The sequence below is a fragment of the Sarcophilus harrisii genome, chromosome 2, assembly GCF_902635505.1.
Source record: "Sarcophilus harrisii chromosome 2, mSarHar1.11, whole genome shotgun sequence".
Taxonomy (NCBI): Eukaryota; Metazoa; Chordata; class Mammalia; order Dasyuromorphia; family Dasyuridae; genus Sarcophilus; species Sarcophilus harrisii.
Genome location: NC_045427.1, coordinates 242,597,402 through 242,620,327, shown reverse-complemented (window position 1 = coordinate 242,620,327; position 22,926 = coordinate 242,597,402). Strand labels below are relative to the sequence as shown.

Here is a 22,926-nt window from a genome sequence, read left to right as displayed (position 1 = left end):
GAAAGGATTCTGGAGACCATGACTCAACCTTTGTTGTCTGAACCATTACTGACCACTGTGGTGGGAATTTTAAACAAAATAGGGGAACACAGGATTCTACTGGGGAAAGTGGAGATGAGGGTGGGATAGTTTAGACCAGATGATTTCCTGATTTCCTATCACAATATGCACGGTGGTCTACTATATTGTGTACTTTCTGTTGTATGGAAGCAATGACTGCAGCCAGACTGCAGGGAAGAACCATGGGACAGCAGGAGAGATAAAGGCTCTACAGGGAAATTAGAAACACCTGAATGATCTTATATTAACTATTTTAGAAGCTGCTCAGGCTTACAATTACCACTTTGGAGTAAATATTTTGTTTCTCCAGATGTGTACAACATCCCTGGGGAAATCTACTGGGCAATGACTTCTATGTGTTTCCTCTGTTCCTTGGACTTGGTGGGGCCAAATTATTCTAAACAGTAAAGAGCTGAAGCTTTTTCTCTTGAGGTATGATCATTTTCCCTCTTTCTTGACTGAGAGGGAATCTCTCCTATTTTGAGATCAACAACAGGTATGAATGAAGTCACAAAAGTGAATGGACTATAAATGGATCATGAAAATCAGTAGGGCAGAAGGTGGTTTTGGTTTGGGATTCAAAAAGACATTCTCATCATATAGCCAGTCTAAGTTTGAGCATACATTATGTTTAGATTTGTCTGGGCCCCAACTTCAGAAACTTGGTCAAAACCTGAAAATGTTCCATTTTGAGGAAAATAAGGACTCCCACAATACAGATGATCCATTAGGGCTAGGTCATTTAACTTATAGGGAACCCTTTATAGGTTCTCCTGATGGTACCAAGAAGACAGATTAGATTTGTTCTACTTGGCCCCAGAGAACAGAACTTAATACCAGTGAATGAATGTAAGAGAGAGACACATTTCTGCTTAAAATAAAGAAAATTTCTAACTATGAGAGCTGTCCAATAGTGAGTAAAGAAATGAATTTAAAAAATCTATTAACTACCTATTATGTGTTAGATATTCTGGATACAAATACAAAAATGAGAGTCCCTGGTCTCAAGGTACTTTCTAAAGAAGGGAGATAGCACATAATGGAATGGTGGGAAGGAAGGAGTTCAGGTCAAGGAGATATGGTCTAAAAAGTCACAAGAATTATGAATGGAGCCAGAAGTGACGATTATTATATCCTTTCTAGAAGCAATGGTAGTATTTGAGTTGCTTACTTTTTCCAGAGCAAATTGATAAAGAGTTTGGAGAGGTGGCTACATCCACAGTGATAGAACAAATTGGAACTTGGAATATATAGTGGGATGAATAGGAAGTAGGGCAAAGACTGGAATTAGGTGGTTTTGCACTCACTAATCAGTATGATCAGTTTTAGGGCAAGAATTTAAAGCAGAAGGTTGCTGCAGTAATAGTGAGTTCTCTGTGTATTAACTGAGAGCTTTCAAGAAGAAACTGGATATGGAAGATGGGTTTATGTTTTATAAAGGGATGGACTAAAGATCTTTGAGGTCTCTTCCCCTCTGTGATTCAATTATTACAAACAGTGGTTACAAGGATTTCTTTTTTTTTTAATTTTAATTTTTAGCTTATTTATTTATTTATAAAGCTTTTTATTTTCAGAATATATGCACAGATAATTTGGCAACATTGACACAAGTACTTCTTTCTGAATGGTGCCATGTCTATAAAAGTATCTTCCTTTCTCACCAAAGAATGATCCAAGATTACAACTCCAACTCCCTGAGAGGGTCTGTTTTCAGACAATGGAGACGCTTTTAATTAGGCTATTTGAGTAGATTTTCTTCCTCTAAATGTCTGTTGCATTAATGGGATCGCTTTTAGTCTCCTGAATGCACTTAAAAAGACATGGAAACCTGTTTAAGACCAGATGCACTGATGGGCTTTTCTCCAGTAGTTGGGAGAGAAGAAAATGAAGCTGAAACTGTCAGAAAAATGACAGGGAACAGAGGCCCATGGGAGCAAAGAATGAACCTGTTCTGTGTATTTTGGAGCAATTTCTGTTCATTACTTGCGTGTGATTAGTTTCTGGGCAAGTGACCAACAGGGAAATAAATGGATCTAATTCAAATGTTGAACATACTGGCAGGGACAGGAGAAGCACAAAAGCATAGGCTGAGCCCCAACAACAGAGCATTCTCCAAGCTAGGTGGGAGCCAGGCAGGGACTGGGTATGAAGAAGGCCTGGCTCAAAGGGGCCGCAGTGACTGAGTACAATGGACAGTTGATGATGCCCATTGATTCTGATAAAAGGAAAATGCAGTTGTCTTGTATTCCTGCATTCCTCTACAGGGAGAAAAGTGATCTGGAGCCTTCAGAATACGGACAGGTTGTACTGTCTGAGCGCTTGTTTAGGGATTTGTGGAATGAATCCCATTCAGTATGGACTATGGAGTGGGACTAGCAGTCATTCAGGTGAGTTTGTTATAACCTTCTGTCCTACCTGACCTTTGGCAAGTAGAGCCATTCAATGCACATGTTGGTGGGCAGACTTCCCTCCCTTCTTGCTTGAGGCTTTTTTGGGGGAAGTTTTTAGTAATTAGGCAACAAACTATAACTCAGCTGGCCTAAAGATCTATGCATCAATTATTTCAAAACCCAATCTAATGGGACATTTGTTAAGTACATATATTTCCTGCCCTCATGGACCTTACTTTTTTTTTTTTTTTGAGGGTGTGGAATAAAACATGTATACAATTAAGTAAATATAAGATAATTTAAAGAGGGAGAAAGAACACTTGTAATTGGCTATGAAAGATCAGGAAAATTTTGTGAGGAAGGTGATACCTGGGTTAAGCTTTAAAAGAAACTAGTGATTCTTAGAAGTAGGGGCAGGAGAATCCTCAAACATTTAACAATGGACTGAAAAAATAAATGTACTGACAGCATACTTTAAAGTTTAATCTATATTACTAACATTTTTTCCTCCATTACTTCTTGAAGTTTGGACAATCAATGAAATCCTGATTGTAGTTTTTTCCAGTTTCTGAGATATATATATATATATATATATATATATATATATATTCACACCTGAATAATTAAATCTGAGCTTCTTAGGGCTGGTTCTAGCATACTGCTAGGTGAATGCGTTATTGAATTGGGAAACAGCCTATGTATTCACATGACATTATTGCCAAAGAACCCATGGTAATGACAATGGAGACCAGATTCCTAAATACTGTTTTCCAAATTGTGTTGAGTGTCTAAAGCTGGGCTCTAGAAGGAGTCTCCTCATTGGTCCCAAAGCAGAGGAACTTTAGTGATTGCTGGTTGGATGTACTTACCTTATGAAACATGGTTGGTCAAGGACTAGAATAACATGGAATGAAGGTAGCAATATGTCTACTTCCATTGACAGAGACAAGTTGTAGAATGTTGAGTCTAGGGGAGAGTCAGTAGTACAATTTGACTCCAGTATAGAATGAACATTGGAAAGTTGTATGAAATGCATTTGAAAAGGTAGATTGGAACTCAAATTTTATCCTAGAGTCAATTGTAACCACTGTAGATTTTCTAGAAGACTTGATTTATCTTAAGAAGTTAATTTTAGTAGTTGTCTGGTAAACACATTGGGAAGGGGAGAGATCAGAAGCAGGGAGATCAATTTGGAGGCTACCCCCATAATGCAGGAGTGAAGTGATAAAAGCTTGTGGCCGTGACAGGAAGGAAAAGTAGAAAAGAGAGATGCTGAGGAAGCTGATTCAGTGAACCAACTGTCTGACTATAGAGGGTGAGGAGGAGGGAAGAATAAAGAGAGATTCTGAGATTGTCAATCTGGATCATTGGGAAAATGGTGATGGCTTCAAGAGAAATAAGTAAGTTTGGAAGAAGGCTAGGTTTAGAGGGTAAGATGAGTTCAGTAATGAACGTGTTGAGTTTAAGGTATTTCTAGGATATGTTATGGGCAATTAGCAATGTGGGAATGGAATACAAGAGATAGATTAGGAATACATACATACGTAAAGTCTTAGTGTAGCTTTAAACTTTAGTAAGCTTAAAATGCATACTTTGTATATGTTTCTATTTATTCACTCTATATTTATGCTATTTGACCAAATTTGAAAGAAGAGACTCTACTAAGACTTTGGGGGCATAATCCATATGTATATAAATGTGCATTATGTATGTATATAGGTCTATATGCTTCTCATTTCAAGTTTGATCATACAGCATAAATACATGTTTATATGTAGATATTCACATGTCTACGTACAAAAATGTATATGCACAGATATCTACTGGAGAGAAATGTAGTTTTTTTTTTTTTTTTTAACATAGAGATGATAGTCAAATTCCTGGTGGAAATAATGAAACCATCAAGAGAGAAAGTGTAGAGAAAGAAGCAGAAACAGGTAGATTCTGGAGGAACCCCTATCATTGGGAGATGAGAGATGGATGTTGATCAAGCTAAGGAGACTGAGGAATGGTTAGACATGAAGGAGGAAAATCAGGAAAGAGAGTGATGTAATAAAATTCAAGGAAGAAAAGAAGATCCAGGAGGAATAGATAAAAATTCCAGAAGTCACAGAGAAATTAAATAAGATAAGGTTTCAGAAAAGACTATTGGGCCAGGAATTAAGAGATAGCTAGTAAATCTTGGACAGAGCAACTTCAGACACATGGAAGAGTTTTTGATTTGATCACATTGGATATTCTTTCCACTAGTGCAAATTATAACCTTTTCTTGAATTATTAGATGGACTTTGGTCCAAACAATTTATCTTCATTTGTCAAATGATCTGGAGAAGGAAATGGTAAACTACTGCAGCATCTTTACCAAGAAAACCCCAAATCAGATCATGAAAAATCAGACATGAATGAAAATGATTGAACAACAAAAACAACAGTGGGAGACCCATGAGAAAGAGCAAAACTTCTTTACACAACAGGCTATTATGGCCTACTAGTGAGGAACCCTATAGAGAGAGTAAAGCTTCTTACATTTTGGTCTTTTACAACCTCTTAGAGAGGAACCATTTAGACAGAGCAAAGCTACTCTTTACACAACAAGATATTAATAGAATCAGACTTAAAGCTATTCCTGCTCAGTAGGATGTGACAGAGGGTTCTCTATTGATTTAGGCTTCAGGTTTGGGTCCATATCAAGATGAGTTATCGGAGCTGAAGGAAGACACCCATTTTAAACAAGATAGTTTGTCATGAATTTGCTTGGTAAATTTATCCAAGTGAGTTTAATATAATTGGAGAGTTGTAGTCAGAGCTTTTAAAAAAATGTTTAAACAAATTCCAATTCAAAGTTCAATTGAGTGACAAGAAAATAGTTTAGAAACTTTGGCTTGATATAGATTCAACCATTTGGGAAAGAGAAAGAAAAAGTTGTACCTTAATCAAAAAATGAAAAAGTAGTTTGAGCTGTTACTGTTGAAGGGGAATAGGAACTAACTAGTAGATTGTTGCTTGAAGATTAACTAGTGAATTTATCCTAGCAGGATCCTATTTATGCTTATGTTGTAAAGTACACATACATATGCATATACACATTTAGTGCATATATAAGCATAATGCATATATACTTATAATATATAGACATATAGACATGCATATAAATATATAATATATAACACATAAATAATGTCCACACACATGATTGCATATATTTTTGTGGAAATTCAAAATATTACCATTTTATTACTTACATAAATAATTCTAATGAAGTCAGAAGAATTTGATTCAAACAATGATTATATTGTTGTTTTTTTAAAGGGTGAAGGGATCTCACAATCTAACCCAGGCTGGAAGTGCTGGTGCTACACACCAGCCCCATCCACTAATTGACAGAGCTGCTTTGACTCACTTTCACATGGCTTGGGCTAGTTTGCCCCTCCTGGTGGCCCCCTCTTCCCAAGGACTCATCTTATTGGTACCCAGCAGTGGATTGGTTTAGCCCCTGCAGCTCAGAGCTCCCGAGCTCAGGAATCCCACCAGCCTTAACTTCCTCAGAAACTGAGATTACAGGCTGCCATCACGCCAGGCTAAGTGATGACAGTTGGCAACACTTTCACACTTCAAAGTCTGTGATTTCCTCTGTATCCAGCCTGTTGCACTGTGCTAGGCTAGTCCTCAGATGGCAGATGCAAGACAGAGCTAAGGCTGTATACAAAGCCTTTCCTCCTTAAATAAGGTCCGGGAGCTTGTGTTTGTTTGTGGCTGGCCATATTCATGCAGTGACAATGGGGGACTAGTGGGAGCAGAAGTGACAACTGAAGAGTAAAAAGAACCTAAATTAAAATGTATGAATTATCCTTTTCTCTGCTCCTGTTTGGCATCTGGAAGTGCTCACCTAGAAATCTAAAAGTCCAAATTTATCCATCAGTTGTCTAATTGTCACCATGCATTTCCTCGCTAGTGAGAACAGTGACTTTGGGGTTGCAGGAGGTGCAGGGAGAAAAACACCTTCCCTTAGGACCTCATGCTTCTTGTTTTATCAGGGACCTCCCACGGTACCTGATCTTGGTTGTCAAGGAGACAGATAGGTGGAGGGGATGATAGACAGACGGGGACTTTCTTGTTTCTATTCACTTGGAAATCCATCTGCAATAGTTTGTTGGGAAGACTGGTGCCTGTGGGGGAACAGACAGATTTTCCCCCAGGCTGTGTTATGGAGAACACTTCCATGGTAGAAGGAAGGACAAGTGGATCCTGACCAAGGGGCAAGAGCTATAAATAACACTGGAATGACTGACATTGCCATTTTCTTTGCCATTACTTTTTTTTTTATTTAATTTTTTTTCAGCTAATAGAAATTTTTTTCTCCCCCTTATTTCCTTCTATTGGGAAAAAAAAGGAAAAACAAAATCCTCATGAAAAATATGCATAGAAAACAAAGAAAATTCCCAAACTGTCCATTTCAGAAATATTTCTGTACCTTTTCTTTTCTGATATTTATTTTTTTCAGGACTCAATCCTATCCTCCACCTACCTTCACTTCCAGGGCTATGAAATTAAAACCAGTCACTCAGGGTTGTGGATATATCAGTATGTGCTGAATAGAAAAGTTTTGTCTGACTGCTTTGGTTTTGTTCTACCTGCTACCATTCCCATCTAAGCCACAAAGTGAAAGTATCATTTTCATTCATTCTACCGACAGCATGAGTTAAGACAAGACAAGCAATTTGCAGCTTCCTTAGAAAAGATTAGGCACTCTCTGGAGTTATAGACTTAATTTCTTTTTATTTTCCCTGTTTCCTTAGCTGAAAGCAAATTGTAATCACTGCTTCTTCTGTCTTTTCAGGACCAAATTTCGGATTCACTTATAATAAAATGGCAGAGCTAGGAAGAGATCCAAATTCTTGCCTAGCTTTCATTGACTTTTTTTTTTTTTTTTACTCCCAGAAAAGGTTGCTGCCACTAGTGAATTTTTGGAGGTCTTACCAATTTGTTTTCAATTTTGGGGTGCTTTTATAGAATAGGCCTAGTTAGGATCTGTATTCCAAAGATATCATAAAAGAGGGAAAAGGATTTCCTTGTACAAAAATGTTTGTGGCAGCCCTTTTTGTAGTGGCGAGAAACTAGAAACTCAGTGGATACCCATAAGTTGGGGAATGGCTAAATAAATTATGGTATATGAATGTAATGGAATATTACTGTTCTATAAGAAATACTAAGCAGGCTGATTTCAGAAAAGCCTGGAAAGACTTACATGAACTGATGCTGAGTGAAATGGGCAGAACCAAGAGAACATTGTGCACAGTGACAAGATTATGTGATAATGAACTGTGATGGACTTGGCTCTTTTCAACAGTGAGGTGATTCAAGACAATTCCAATAATCTCAGGGTGGAAAGAGCCACCTGCATCCAGAGAGAGAACTGTGGAGATTGAATGTGGATCAAAGCATAGTATTTTCACTTTTTTATTGTTCTTGTTTATTTGCTTGATTTTTTTCTTTCTTTACCCCCCTTTTTGATCTGATTTTTTCTTGCAAAGTATGTTGAATATGGAGATATGTTTAGAAGAATTGCACATGTTTAACCTATATTAGATTGCTTATTGTACAGGGGAAGGGGGAGGTGAAGTGGGGAGAGAGGGAGAAAAATTTGGAACACAAGATTATGCAAAGGTGAATGTTGAAAACTATTTTGTATGTATTTGGAAAAATAAATATTATTTTAAAAAGAATATGAAAACCCTCATACACACCCAAAAAAGAACTCTAACCTAGTTAGAGTTATCCAGAAATGGACAGAATATTGGAGGATTGATTCCAAAGAGAGACCAGAGGACCAGTTGTTAGGATTGTTGTAGAGGGGATTCCCACTTAAGTATTGATTGATCTAGAAATGGAGATTATCGCTGAGGTCCTTTAAACCTTCAATATTATATCTCTGGATGCCTCAGAATCTTTTCTTTGGCAAGTTCCAGGGTCTTATAAGGCCTTTCCTACTGGCTATTCTCCATGATTAGAAGGTAAGACCTCATAGAGCTTCTCTCTTCTTTCAGGATGGTGCCCAAATATTAATTTTCCTGCATAAAAGACTTTCCTGTTCTCCCCACCTCCAAACCCACCCAAACCACTCTGTACTTCACTAATTTGTGTGTATTTTTATGCTTTTTGGCCAACCTTGAAAAAAGAGAAACAATAGTAAGACATATCCCTTTCACAGTATTATCAATTTAGAAGTGAAAGGCATTTAGAAGTAATCCATCCTAACTCCCTAATTTTACAGATAAGGGAAATTGAGGATCACTAGAAAGGTTAAGGTTCACATCAGTGGTGAGCAGCAGAGCTGAGATTAGAACCCAAGTCCTCTGACACTAGATCTAGCAATCTTTCCATATTGATTATGATGCCTATCCTTCCTCTTTCCTTCCTCTTCACTCTAATTTTGGCAATCTTTATGGGCAAATATAGTGGTTCTGGGTCTGGAGTTGGAAAAACCTGAATTCAGATCCAACTTCAGACTCCAGCTTTGCGATTTGGGGCATGTTGTTTAACCTCTGTGTACCTTAGTTTCTTCAACTGTAAAATGGAGATGATAAAACATTGCCTCCTTTCCAGGGTTTTTGTGAAGATCAAATAAGATAATATTTATAAAGTGCTTTCCCCAGTGCCTCATATATAGTAAGCACTTAATAAATGCTTGTTTCTTCTTTCTTTTGCTCTCTCATTCCTTTGTTCTCTTCCTCCCTCCCTCTCTTCCTTGCTTCCTTTCTTCTTTTTCCCTTTTCCCTCTCCCTTTCTCTTTCCCCTCTCCCTTTCCCTTTTTCCCTCTCCCTTTCCCTTTTTCCTTCTCACTCTCCCTTTCCCTTTCCCTCTCTCCCTCTCCTTTCCCTTCCTCTCCTTTCCCCTTTCCTTCATCTCTCTCTCTCTCTCTCTCTCTCTCTCTCTCTCTCTCTCTCTCTCTCTCTCTCTCTCTCTCTCTCTCTCCATCTCTCCCTCACTCCCTTCCTTCCTGTTAAAAATTAATGTTAGCTATTATACTTTCCTTATCCCTTCCCTATAAATCTTCCCAAAGCTCCCAAGTCTCTTAAATACATTGCCTTCAGTGCTAAACCTCACTGATTAACCAGACACTCATTATCCAGTTCCAATCAGTGGGCTGAGAGAGAATTTTAGCAATAGAATTTACTTTTCTCCCATTCTGAAGAAACTGCAAGCATTCATCCCTGCCCTGCTGAAATGGATTGTTAAGTCTCTTTGGAGTCCTGGACCATTTAGCATAGGAAACAAAACCAATATTCTTGATTTTTTCCACAGGCTCCCTGGAGCTCAAGTCATTACTGAGTTCAGGTGAAGAGGCTTATCATCCAAAAGTGTCTACTGGAATGGATTGTAAGTATTGTGGCAGTGTGAAATTTCTCAGAAATTAGATATCCTGTCTAGACCAGAGATGCGAGACCTTTTGCCTGGCTCACTTTGATTTTTTTCTCTCTCCAAGAACCAGTCAGAAGATGAATGATTTCAACATCATTATCACTTGAGAGAACTATAGAAGAAAGCAATGTGGGCTAGTTTGGGGACTCGAATGTTGTTGATTTTTTGATGTCTCCCACATCTCTACACTTTTTATGTCATGGTAGGGAACCAATTTGTCCTCCTCCCAGCCTTTTCTTGGCTACCTTCAGATGTAGAGAAATGGACTGGGTGGTTGGGCAGGCTGGGGCACTGACCCTACAGGCAACTGCTTTTATTCTAAAATAATTTGGTTTAATCTTTAGCAGCCAGAAATCGGAGGTTGAAATGATTCATTATGATTAATTCTGTATAGAAGCTTAAGAAAGGATTACTAGTGGGGGGCTTTGGAGAATACCCTGATCTTCTCTGTTCTCTAGTTGAGTCCCAGTTGGTCTGTAGTGATTAATGTCAATGATGTCACTTATGAATTAGTTTAGGGGGAGATATCTTCATTTAAAACCAAGAAGGGAAGAAGTGAGTAACAATATCCATAAGCTATGATTTAGATGAAATGAAGGATTTAAAAAATGGAGCCCCAGAAATAGACAATAATTTTATTTAAGCAAAACTTTGAAACCATCTCAGCTCTGCTGAGGAATAACTCAATGACCAGTCATAGAATATAACTGCTCTGTTGAGAGCCCATGCACTATAGAAAGGCTTCTAAGATCTCCCTCTTTTCCTGCTATTAAAGATTTATTTCTTTTTCATCTTGAAAGTTTTTCATCTCCAAAAATTTTCAATCAGAAGGAAAGTACCCTCAAAGAGAAAGGTCATACTTGGACCTTTAACAGCCATTGTTGCATTAGCAGGAATTAGAACTTTAGGATCCTTTTCAAGAGGACAACTTAGATGGGATCTTTGTACTGACTTTTCCTTATGCTTTCAATTCTTCCTCCTTACCTCTGCTTCTTGGAATCTGCATTTTCCTTTGAAACTTAACTTGTGTCCCTTGCATAAAGCCTTTCTGACCACTCCCTTAGTTGCTAGTGCCCTTCCTTTTTCATACTATCTGGTATTCATTTTACATATATTCTGCATATTCCTATATGTATATGTATACACACACAAACATGTCTTACACACATATGCATTTTTGTGTTTTATTTTATTTTTGTCAACTCCTTTATTATGCTTCTTGAAGGTAGGGACTTTCCAATTTTTTTGTTTTTTATCTCCAGCACATAGTAGGTCCTTAAATAGTTTTTGAATGAGTGGGAGAAAGTTTTTAAGAAATAAGATATGAGATTTGGAGTAGGGATAAGGCTGAGACTTGGAGACCAACATAGGAAAAAAAAAAGGACCTGAAAGGGGTTGTAGGAATTATCTATCCATGGATAAAAAAAAAAGTCATAGCATACATGTTGGACTTGAACAGGCTATACATAGGTAACAAAGTAGAGAGGAAGGATTTTAATCTGGGTCATTTGACTAAGATCCAGCATGCTTTCCAATGTATCATTTTTTTTTTTTTTTGTGACTTTGGGTACTTTTTTGGTCTATAAAATGAAGGAGTTAAAATTTATCCTCTAAGGTCCCATAGAGCAGCTAGGTTATACCATAGTGCACAGAACACTGAACCTGGAATCAAGAAGACCTGAGTTTAAATATGGCCTCAGACTCCTGCTAGCTGTGTGCTCTTGGACAAGTCATAGTCTCAGTTTCCTTAACTGTAAAATTGGGATAATAATAACACCTACCATCCCCATGGCTGTTGTGAGGATTGAATGAAATCATAAATGTAACAAATTTAGCACAAATTTATTATTCACACAAAGTGTGAAAATATGTATAGAAGAATTGCACATGTTTAACATATATTAGATTACTTGTTGTCTAGGGCAAGGGGTAGCGGGAAGGAGAAAATTTGGGGAACACAAGATTTTGCAAGGATTAATGTTGAAGACTATCTTGGCTTATATTTTAAAAAGAAAAAGCTATTATTTAAAAAAAAAACAGAGTTTAGAATAGTGCCTGGTACATAGCAAGTGTTTAATACATGTTTATTTCTTTTCTCTTCCACTTCAAGATCTAAATCTAAATCCTATGATCTCCTGGCAAAGATGGAATTAGAACTCTGGACTCTGGATTCTTAAGGTGGTTGTACTTTCCATTGCCCTACACTACATTATCCCTTTTAGTTATTCACACAATATTTCTGACCTTGAATAAAGCTGAAAAGAGCATGACATAAGGAATTTATGTATAATATTATGTGAGACAGTTAGGTGGTGAGGTAGATAGAGTGCTAGACCTAAAATTAGGGAGATCTCAGTTTGTGCATCTGTAAAGTATAATAAAGGTATAATAATAGTATCTATCTTTATGAGTTGTTATAAGGATCAAATAAAATAATGCGTGTAAATCACTTTATAAATCTTAAAGCACCATATATGTTAATTTACATATATACATATATATGTATATGTGTATACACACATATACACATGCACACAGAGATATGTTTCTAGGGATTCACCCTTTAATTCTGGTTATAAATGACCTAATTATCTTTCCAGTCTTACTTCATCTTATTCTGCTCCACGTGATTTTGGTTCCAGTCAAAGCCCTTCTCCTGTTTTCTGTGTCTAAACATTCTCTCTACCCCTTCTGTGTCTTTTATGCAATGGAGCCTTCTCTTTTCGCTTCTGCCCTGTAGAATCCCCAGCTTTCTTCAAAGCACAGGTTAGGTACCCTTCTTAGAAAGCTTTTCTTAACCCTAACAGCTCTCTCTTCAGGTTATTTTTAGTGACTTGTATGCACTTTTAATTTACTGGTTTACATGTTTTATCTCCTCACTCCCTTTTCCCCCCATGTAAATTCCTTGAGAATAGGTTATTTTTCATTTTTGTATCCCCAGCATCTATCACAGCTCTTATTGGCAGGAGTTTAAACACTCTTGTTCAGTAGAACTAAGTTGACCACAAGAAATGAGCTGTCCTTTTTGGTAGGTTCTGAAAGCACATCTTCCCTAATAACACCTGGGTCCCTTTACCTCTCCTCAATACATACTTTTCTGCTTTCCCTGAGAATAGATGGATACTTACGCAAAACTCGAACTCCATGCTTTAGAGCTTGGACACGGCTGGGTTCTATGGACATACTGAGCATGGTCTGCTGCCCTCCAATCGTACAGACCTGGTTCTGCTGGGCTGCCTGGTGGAACATGATGGTAAGCTGGTCGGCAATGATGGTATTCAGCACTGAAATGACCACCATTGGGAAGAGGAAGGAGATGAATGCATTGACCTGTAGAAGCAAAAAAAAAAAAAAAAAAAAAAGTGGAATAACTGTACTTTATTTTATCCTCTTGTACAAAGCTCTCAGTACTTTATCTTATGACTATCCTGAAACTTCCTCAGTGATTTCCTTATCTTCAGCTTCTCTCCCCTCCAGTCTATCTTGCAGAGATTGTCAGGTTTGTTTGTTAGTTATTTTTGGAGGTGAACCTCCAAAATGAATCTAGGCTTTTTAAATCACCTATTTAAGAAACTTCTGGTATGGAAATTCTTCACTGATGGTGATCAGATCTTCAGTTCATTTGTAAACAATAATCATGGAGAGCTACTGGGAACATTGAAAAATTAAATAATTTTCCAGTGGTCACACAGCCACTGTGGTGGTTAGTGATCTAATATGGGGTTTCTTAACTGAAAACAGGGGTAACAAAATTATTTGTGATTTATTTATCACAAATGTTTATTATCAGCAAATGTTTGATTTGTATATTTATTTTATATTTGTATTTACATATTTATATAACTATTTTATGATTTATTATCAGTAAATGTTTGATTTGTATATCTATTTTATTTATTTTCTATTTATATTTATATATTAATATAGCTATTTTATATGATTTATTATCAGTAAATGTTTGATTTGTATACCTATTTTATTTATTTTCTATTTGTATTTATATTTATATATTCATATACCTATTTTATATGATTTATGATTACTAAATGTTTGTTATATATGTATTCCCGAGATCACACAAAAATTTCTTAGATGAAAAGGGGCCACGAATGGAAAAAGTTTAAGATCCCCTCACATAACTTATAAGTATTTATAATTAGAATTTGAACTCAGCTCTTCCCGACTGTCAATTCTCTGTTCCCCATGCTGCAGAGCCAGTTGCAAACCAGATGAATCATTCTCAAACAGATATTTCATTTCTGATGCTTATAACTTGTTTGATCTTGGTCAAGTTACTGAACTTTTGTAGTCTTCAATTTCCATATCTGCAAAATGAAGGATTTGAAATAGATGGCTTTTGAGGTCTCTTCTGGTTCTGTAATGATGATCCCATGAGTCTTCCTTATTGAAATATCTTTAATGAGTCTTCTCTGTCTGTAGATTAAGGTCTATATTCCTTAGCCTAGAAGTCAAATTCCTGCAAGCCTGGCCCCTTAATGCTTCAACTGTCAGTATTTCCCCTCTTCATCTCCCATGCTACAATATAAAGCCCATTCCAGCCATATTGGTCTTATTGTCCACTGAATGAACTAATGCATTTTATATAGTCTCAACTCCCACTTCTGTTCATGGCATTCTTTGCTGTCCTCCAATGTCTATAAAATTTATCTGCCTTTCAGAGTCCAGCTTATGGCCTCCTTCCTCTGTGGAGCTCTCTCTAATCATTGCATGCTATAGTACTCTTTCTTTTCCTCCCCTGATCTCTTGCAGTATACTTCAGTGTTTAATATGGCAATGTTACCATGGGATTGTTAATTCATTTTTCTCTAGTGTGTACATATTCTCTCAGCAATTCAATTCAGTTGTAAACTCTTACCCCTTCAGAGGCTTGCCTGGCCTGGGCATACAATGGGATTAAATAATTCATTGAAGGAAATAAAGAAAGAATAATATTCACAGATACTGCAAGAAGTATCATTAATAAAATTATTATTCTCTCCTCAACCTCCCACACAGCTGGCCCTCAATAAATATTAACATAATTTCCCACAGGCAGGTGGATAATGGCTTCAAGTGGCTTTATAACTGTTCTTTGATTTTTTTAAAAGATTTTTTTCTTCCTAAAATATTTTGACATTTTTTATTTCCAAGTACATATGGCTTGCAATCTCATGACAGGGGAAAAAAATAAGTTGCTAAATTTTTTTCTCTTCTGAATTGCTCTTAACATGTATTTTGAATTTCAGATCTAAATTCTTTTTGCTAAATTAGGAGAAGCTATCTGAAGTCGTGGTGTCTCTGAGTTGGGTTTTAGGTTTATAAATTCACTGTGAGAGCATTTGTATCTGTATAATTTTTCATGAATTTAAACTCAGACTAGTGCTTACATCTCTTTACTGTTGCCCTTGTCCCCACTTAGTAACATTGCATTAGATATGGAAGAAAACAATAGCTTCCCTTTTCTGGAACTGGTTTTCTTTGGACTCAGACTTCTAAAGTTTGTGTCTACAAGTATGAAGGACAAATGTGCAATTATTCAGATTCATCTCAATTTTTTCTAACTTACTGGCTCAGAGGCTCCAATGAGAGGGAACAAGACCTGTTACTGAGTTTGTCATTTTAATTATTTTGATGGACTGTAAGGTCAATATTACTTGACATTTTGGCATGAGAAGCACTTGCAAAATAGAATCAATATCTAAAAAGTTCTCAACATGCTAAAATGATGGTTTGAAACTAATAAGATGAAATTTAAAGAAGATAAATATTAAAACCTACACTTGGGTTCAAAATATCAACTCCCTGAGTGCAGGAGTGGAAAAAATGCTTAAACAGTGGTCTGTATAAAAAAAGATCTGAAGGTTTATTGCAATGAGTCAACAGTGCAACATGATGACAAAAATGATATAACTTTAATAAAAGCATTGTCTCAAGAGCCACACAATTATAGTTTTAGTATAGTAAAATCTGGTCAAATGACAGCTGCAGGGTTGTATCCAATTCTAGATGCCACATTTCAGGAAGGGCAATTACAAGCTAGAACATATGCAGAGGAAAGTGATCTAGATTTTGAGGACACATAAACCTTACCACATGTTTGAAGGACCTAGGAATATTTAGCCTGGAAAAAGCATTTTGTAAGCACTTACTAGGTACCAAACACTGGGTTTGGAGAAGACTTGAGTGAGAATATAGTATTTGCCTGTAAGTATTATTTGAAATGTTGGGCAGATAGTTAGTGCAGTGAATCAGAGGGTCAAACTTAGAGTCAGGAATACTTGAATTCAAATTCAGTCTCAGATACTTACTCATTGTGACTTTGGGCAATTAACTCCAATTGCCTCAGTTTCTGAGAATGAAATAGCAAACTACTTCAGTATCTTTGTCAAGAAAACCTCCAAAAGGGTCATGAACAATTGGACATGACCGAAATGAATGAACAACAATGTGAAATTGCCATATCAATGATGATAAAATATGGAAACGGTCAATGTTACAACATTGGTTGTGGGAAGAAAGGCACACTAACATGCTAATATTGTTGCTGGAACTGTGATTGATCCAACCATTCTGGAAAACAATTTGAAACTATATGAAACTCAGAAATTCTACTTCTCAATATATAACTCAAAAAGGTTAAAGACAGAAAGAAAACTCATATGAATCAAAATAGCCACAGCAACATTTATGTGGTAGTAAGGACTGGGATAGAAGGAATTCAGAGAAACATGGAAGATTTGTATAAATTGATATATAATGAAGTGATTAGAGTGAAGAAAAGAATAGGTGCAATGTTTATTGAAATGGAAATGAAAAGAATAAAGTAATGAAACTGAACACTATATAATTAGACTAATATTAGTCCTGGAGGAGAGATGAGGAAATGAAGAGGTAGAGAACTCTAATGGCAGAATGATGTGTATAAATCAGATACAAGCATTATTCCATTTCACTTGTATGTTATTTTCCCCCCGAGTGCTCTCCGGGCTCATGATACAGTGGGAGAGTAATTATAAGTATATGTATGTACATTATATTCAGAAATGACTGTGACATAAAAACAAAAGCTAACAATAAAACTTTAAAAATTCTATCATCCTAAAAACAAAAATATAAATAATGAATGCATGTGAAAAATAAAATAGTTTTTAACAAAGTCTCTAGTGTTTCCTACCAAATAATATATGCCTCAAAGAATAAACAACTCTCCATAGGAAAATACAATAAAAAGAATGTTGGATTTGGAGTTAGAAGATCTATGTTCAAACTTGGTTCTGCTACCTTTTTTGTGACCTTGGACATATCATTTTCCTTTTTTTTGACTTTTGGGGGGTCAACTAGGTAATACACTGAATACAGCACTGGGCCTGGAGTCAAGAAGACTCATCTTCCTGAATTAAAATCTGGCCTCAGACACTACTAACTGTGGGATCCTGGGCAAGTCAGTTAACCCTGTATCAAACAGGATAAAATGAATTGGAGAAGAAAATGACAAACTACTTTAGTATTTTTGTTAAGAAAACCCCAAATAGGAGTCATGAAGAGTAGGACATGACTAAAATGATTGAACAATAGCTTCTTCCTTTGCAAAATGTATGGAAGGTTTACACTTAATTTTGCTTTGCCATAGAGGGTAGAATTAGGAATCTTAGACATTGAAAAGACACAGCTTTTAGCTCAGTCTAGGGAAGAATTTCTAATGAGCTGTCAGGATTACTTGGAAAGTTTACTAATCTAGGAGATTTTCCAATTAAATTGAATGATTATTTATCAGGGATATTGTAGAGAGAACTCTGGCTCAGCAGAATTTGTATTAGATGATCTCTGAGGTCTACTCCAATGGTGCAATACTTCAATCTTAGGAAAAGATGAAATAGTTCAAGAAATACTGTTCTTAAGTGAATCTTTGCCTCTCATGTGCCTCTTCTATGGAATGCAAACTCCTTAAAGACAAGAATTATATCTTGTATAGCTTTATGTATGTATAAAATTCTGAAATGGTGGCTACTTATAGATGTTTTGAATGATTAACAAAGCTACAGGACCATTTCCTTAATCTGTATTGCAATAATTAGAAACTTGGATTCAATAGCTAGGTTTATTTTTTTAATTTAATATTCATTTTTTTCCTAAATTACACACCAAAAATAATTTTGAACATGGGTTTTAAAATTTTAAGTTCCAACTTGTTTTCCTTTTTCTCTCCTCTCTTCCCCCTTTCATTGAGAAAGCAAGCACTTTGATCTGGATTTTACATATACAGTCAGTCATGCAAAACATTTCTGGATTTGTCATGTTGTAAAAGAAAACACAGACCAAAAATAAAAATAAAGAAAGATAAATAAAAAGTATGCCTTGATCTACATTTAGTAGGTTTATTTTTAAATGACTAAAAATTACTTTCTAAGTAAGCCAATGGCACCAATTGACTGCAACTCTTTCAGAAAACACCCTCAGTTCACTTTAGAACTTTAGAACACTTTAGAAGTACCTATTTACATATATTCATGAAGCTTTTTCTGATTTTTTTCTCTTCTCTCTTCCTTATTTCTCCCTTGGATACAATGTTTTCATGTCTCATAATTTTGCTTATTTCTATTCTCAGGATCCTCTCAGTAATTCATTCATTAATTGATAAGTCATTCCAAATCCAAGAATTTGTTTGGGGCAACAACAACAATAACCAAACAAAAAACTCTATGGTCTAATATTTGAGTGCAACAAAACTCTGTTTCTTTACAAAGAGCACAATTCAGACTTCACTTCTTCACATGGACCTTCCTTGCAATTAGTCCAAAGTGGTTAGTTTTATCATTAGTATGTTTTCTATTCTCAGTGAAGGAACATATTTAGAAGGACACATTTTGATAAAGTAGGTTCCATCCCTAGGGTGACCTTAGATGCGTATGATTTATTTTCTTTCCCTTAACCATCCTTGCACTCACCAGGGTGATAAATTGTTGCTTTGGAGCTAAGAGACAATTGAGTAACGAACTGAGATCTCTGCAGTTCCTTACTTCCTTTACTATACACATACAACTCCTCCTAATCCCTCCTTCTTTCAGAGGGCTTTCTGAGATCTCTGAGACTGGGGTACCCAGGAGAAGGGATGGATGGACTGTGCAATGAATGTCTAGAATCAATTTTCCCTGGGGATCAAGGGCTAACATAATGGTTGATGGTGTCGGCAGCCCTGTGATACAAAATCAACTCTATGTGAGTCACCATAGCCAGAGTGTAATTTAAACAGAGATAATGTATCCAACACACATTTCAAATGTCAAAACATTTAAAATACCATTCCTTACCAGCTACCAAAGCAGCCGAAATTGCTGCCTCTGGAGACAAACAAAACAATTGAAGTCACCCAGGACTACAGTATTTTCATTTTTCTTTTCAAGTCTGTGTTGGGGGTAGAGCCTGAAGCCTGTGTTTGTAGGTATGGATGTTACTCTTGCAACTGAGGAGGAGTGACGGTGGTCTAAGCTGGGATTCCCCCACCAGAGGAGCAATCATCTTCTACCAAGTAGGAAGTCAAAATGAGCAGCTCAGGTTGGCTTGGCTTTAAACCTGAGCATCATAGAATTTAGAGGTAGGAGAGCCCCTAGAAATCATCTATTTTAAGTATTTCAGTTTTGCACAGGTGAAAACTGAGGTCACAAATTTTCTTTTACATGAATAATAAATGGTAGCTAAGTGGTGCAGTAGATAGAATGTTGGATCTGGAGACAAGAACTCATCTTCCTGAATTCAAATATTTATTCAGATATTTACTATGTCATCTTGGACAAGTAACTTAACCCTGTTAGGTTTCCTCATTTGTAAAATGAACTAGAGAAGGAGATGGCACACCACTCCAGTCTTTCTGCCAAGAAAACCCCAAAAGGGATCAGGGAGAGTTGGACACAACTGAAGACAACTAAATAACAATTAAAAGCCCTGGGTTGGAATTTGAATTCTTGACTCAGTCCAAGACTTTTTTCACTATATTGATGATACCTCAACCAGGATGATGCTTTAGGTGAGAAACATCCCTATTGCAATGAATAATTCTCTATAGTAATAAAACTCATGAAATCAAATATCTGTGCACAAATGTGCAAAGTTTAGGCAATTAGGAAGAATAGCAACGAAGAGTAGGGAAGTGTCTCTGGAGGCAACAAGAAGACTAACAATAATACTGGTTATAGGCCCCAAATGGTTGATTAGGTCACCAAACATTAGTGATTGGAAGAGCATGAGTAGTCCTAAGTCATGAAGATCTAGAATTAGGATGTTGATAGCACCATGGTGGGATTTTGTTCCTTATTTTAATTCTGCTTTCTATTAATTTAATTTAACTCTGCTTTTGATGAAATGATTAATTTACATTGTAGTACCACTATCTCTCCAGCCAAGGAATTATAGTTGAATGCCTACATAATGGGAAGAGCTCATTCATATTTTCTGATTTGAGGACTCCTGAGGACTGTGATTGTGTTTGAAAAAAAGGTAGCCCTTTCTTCCCTATCCTAAGGAATGAAAGTGAAAATCTCATGAGAAGTGAGGAGTAAACAGTGGGATTAAGAGAGGATGGAAATCCTTATCAGGGAGGAAATAAGAGAACAACCCCCTCCAAGAGCTGCTGCAATCACTACTGCCGAGGCTACTGTGGGCAACTGTGACTGTGCAAGCCTGCAAATAACAAGATAAAAAGAAAAAAAAATCATATAACCAAATGATTTAGGGCCACCTGGAGGCACAGAAGAATGGAGGAATGTGAAAACAATTGTAAAATTCCTATTTCCTTATCTCTCACCATACTCTGACTCTTATTCTGTGTCTATCCCATTCTTCATTTCTTTGAAAAAAAAAGTTCACTTTCTACATTTGACATGCATTTTCAAGACAAACTGTTTTCTTTTAGATGTAGTTCATTATCCCCATGTGTCCTTAGGTTAATTGTAGCTGAGAGATGTAACCACTGCTCAGGGGCACAGAAAGGAAGATGAGGATTCTTTTTCTAATTGCTAGAATTACCAACTGGGGGCTCAAAATGAACCAAAGAAATTTTATTGATACATATATTTTGCCTCCCTCAAACTAGGGGAAAGATTAAATGAAGCTAATTCTTTCTGTATTCCCCAGAACACAGAAAGGGCCAATAAGTTTGCTGGATTTTGGTGTGTAAAGTGTTACCTCAGGCATTTTTCTCTCCCCCTTTCCCATAGTTTCATTCTGGAACATGTTAAAAAAGCAAAATAAAACAAAACAGAATAGAGAAGCCAATCCCACAAAGAGAAGAGGATGAAGGCAATATCTCAAAAGGAAATTGAGGTCCTTTGAAAAATAGGAACAAAAATTAAACCATAATTTTGCATGCAGGATTCCCAAAAGTCTTAGAGCAGTTTTAAGCTTTTGATAACTTATATTAACATAAATTTGTCTATATGAGTATATGCATGTTGTACACATGTATATTGTACATGTATATTTGTATATTGTGTATATATGTGCACACATACAAATAAATGTGTATATAAACATTAAAAAAAGAAAAGAAAAATGGGAACAAAGGTTTGCTATCTTCTTGAGGGTGGCCAGCTACTCAAGAAGGAATAAATAATTTTTCTTTCTTTTAATTTTTTTTTCTCTTTTTAATAGTATTTCCCCCAATATATGTAAAGATTGTTTTCAACTTTAATTTTTGTAAGACTTTATGTTCCAAACTTTTTTCTCTCCCTCCCTTATCACCCTTCTCCCCAAGACAGTAAGCAATCTGATATAGGTCTTACTGATTTTTAAACATTTTTATTAATACAACATACTTTAAAGATTCACAGATTGAGATACCATACCTTATGGTTCAATTGTGGAAAAAACAAACAAACAATAAACCATAGTTCAGTTATAGTAGACTTAAAGCTCAAAGAGTATGCTGAGAGAAACATGATGCCCAAGCCCTGCCCCACTCCCAGTGTCAGTCTACATTAACTTGTGATACATGTCTGACTTAAGTATTGTAAAGAAATTTTTTTCACAATAATGTCCCAGAACCCCAAATATTAGTAATAAAAAATTACTTAAAAATTGATTTCCTCTTCCTGTTCAGAGGTTCTATAGCATATTCCTATAATAAGATTATTTAAATTTCTCTACCTATTTTCAACAAATGGTTTTCATTATGCTTTCTTCCTCTGATTTCTGGATTTTTTCACATAAATGTGTCTTTTTAATATGGAATTCTATTTTTTTGCTCATTTTTATTAAAGCTTTTTATTTTTCAAAACATATGCATAGATAATTCTTTGACATTAATCCTTGCAAAACCTTGTGTTCCAATTTCCTTCCTCTTACCCTACCTCCTTCCCTAGATGGCAAGTAATCCAATATATGTTAAACATGGTATAAATATATGTAAATCTAACATATGCATACATATTTATACAATTATCTTGCTGTACAAGAAAAATCAAATCAAACTGGGAAAAATGAGAAAGAAAACAAAATGCAAGCAAACAGCAACAGAGAGAGTGAGACTGCTATGTTGTGAACCACACTCAGTTCCCATAGTTCTCTCTCTGGATGAAGATGGCTCTTTTCATTACTGGCAGTTGGAACTGGTTTTAATCATCTCATTGTCGAAGAGAGCCACATCCATCAAAATTGATCATCCTATAATTTTGCCCTGTACAATGATCTCCTGTTTCTGCTCATTTCACTTAGCATCAGTTCATGTAAGTCTCTCCACGCCTCTCTGAAATCATCCTGTTGTTCATTTCTTATAGAACAATAGTATTCCATAACATTCATACAACATAACTTATTCATCCATTCTCCAACTGATGGGTATCCATTCAGTTTCCAGTTTCTTGCCATTACAAAAAGGGCTGCCACAAACATTTTTGTACATGTGGGTCCCTTTCCCTTCTTTAATATCTCTTTGGGATATAAGCCCAGTAGAAACACTGATGGATGAAGGGTATGCACAATTTGATAGCCCTTTGTGCATAGTTCCAAATTACACAATTTTATTTTACCTCCACCCTTTGTCTATCCTATTTCTTTTGAGTGAGCT

The 22,926-nt window shown here is 36.2% G+C and overlaps 1 protein-coding gene and 1 long non-coding RNA gene across 2 annotated transcripts in view; one reads left to right on the top strand and one right to left on the bottom strand.

Annotated features, from left to right (window-relative positions):
• The window catches only part of NTSR1 (neurotensin receptor 1), a 136,176-nt gene that overhangs the window by 20,845 nt on the left and 92,405 nt on the right, over positions 1-22,926 (bottom strand). Inside the window, exon 2 of the mRNA XM_003757621.3 lies at positions 12,998-13,199. Within this exon, the coding sequence (XP_003757669.1) occupies positions 12,998-13,199 (202 nt within the window). The remainder of the gene's footprint in view (positions 1-12,997; positions 13,200-22,926) is intronic.
• Positions 1,647-13,067, top strand: LOC116421526. The gene is made up of 4 exons (XR_004231914.1): positions 1,647-2,447; positions 9,753-9,827; positions 11,980-12,047; positions 12,986-13,067. It is a non-coding gene; the product is annotated as an uncharacterized LOC116421526 (long non-coding RNA).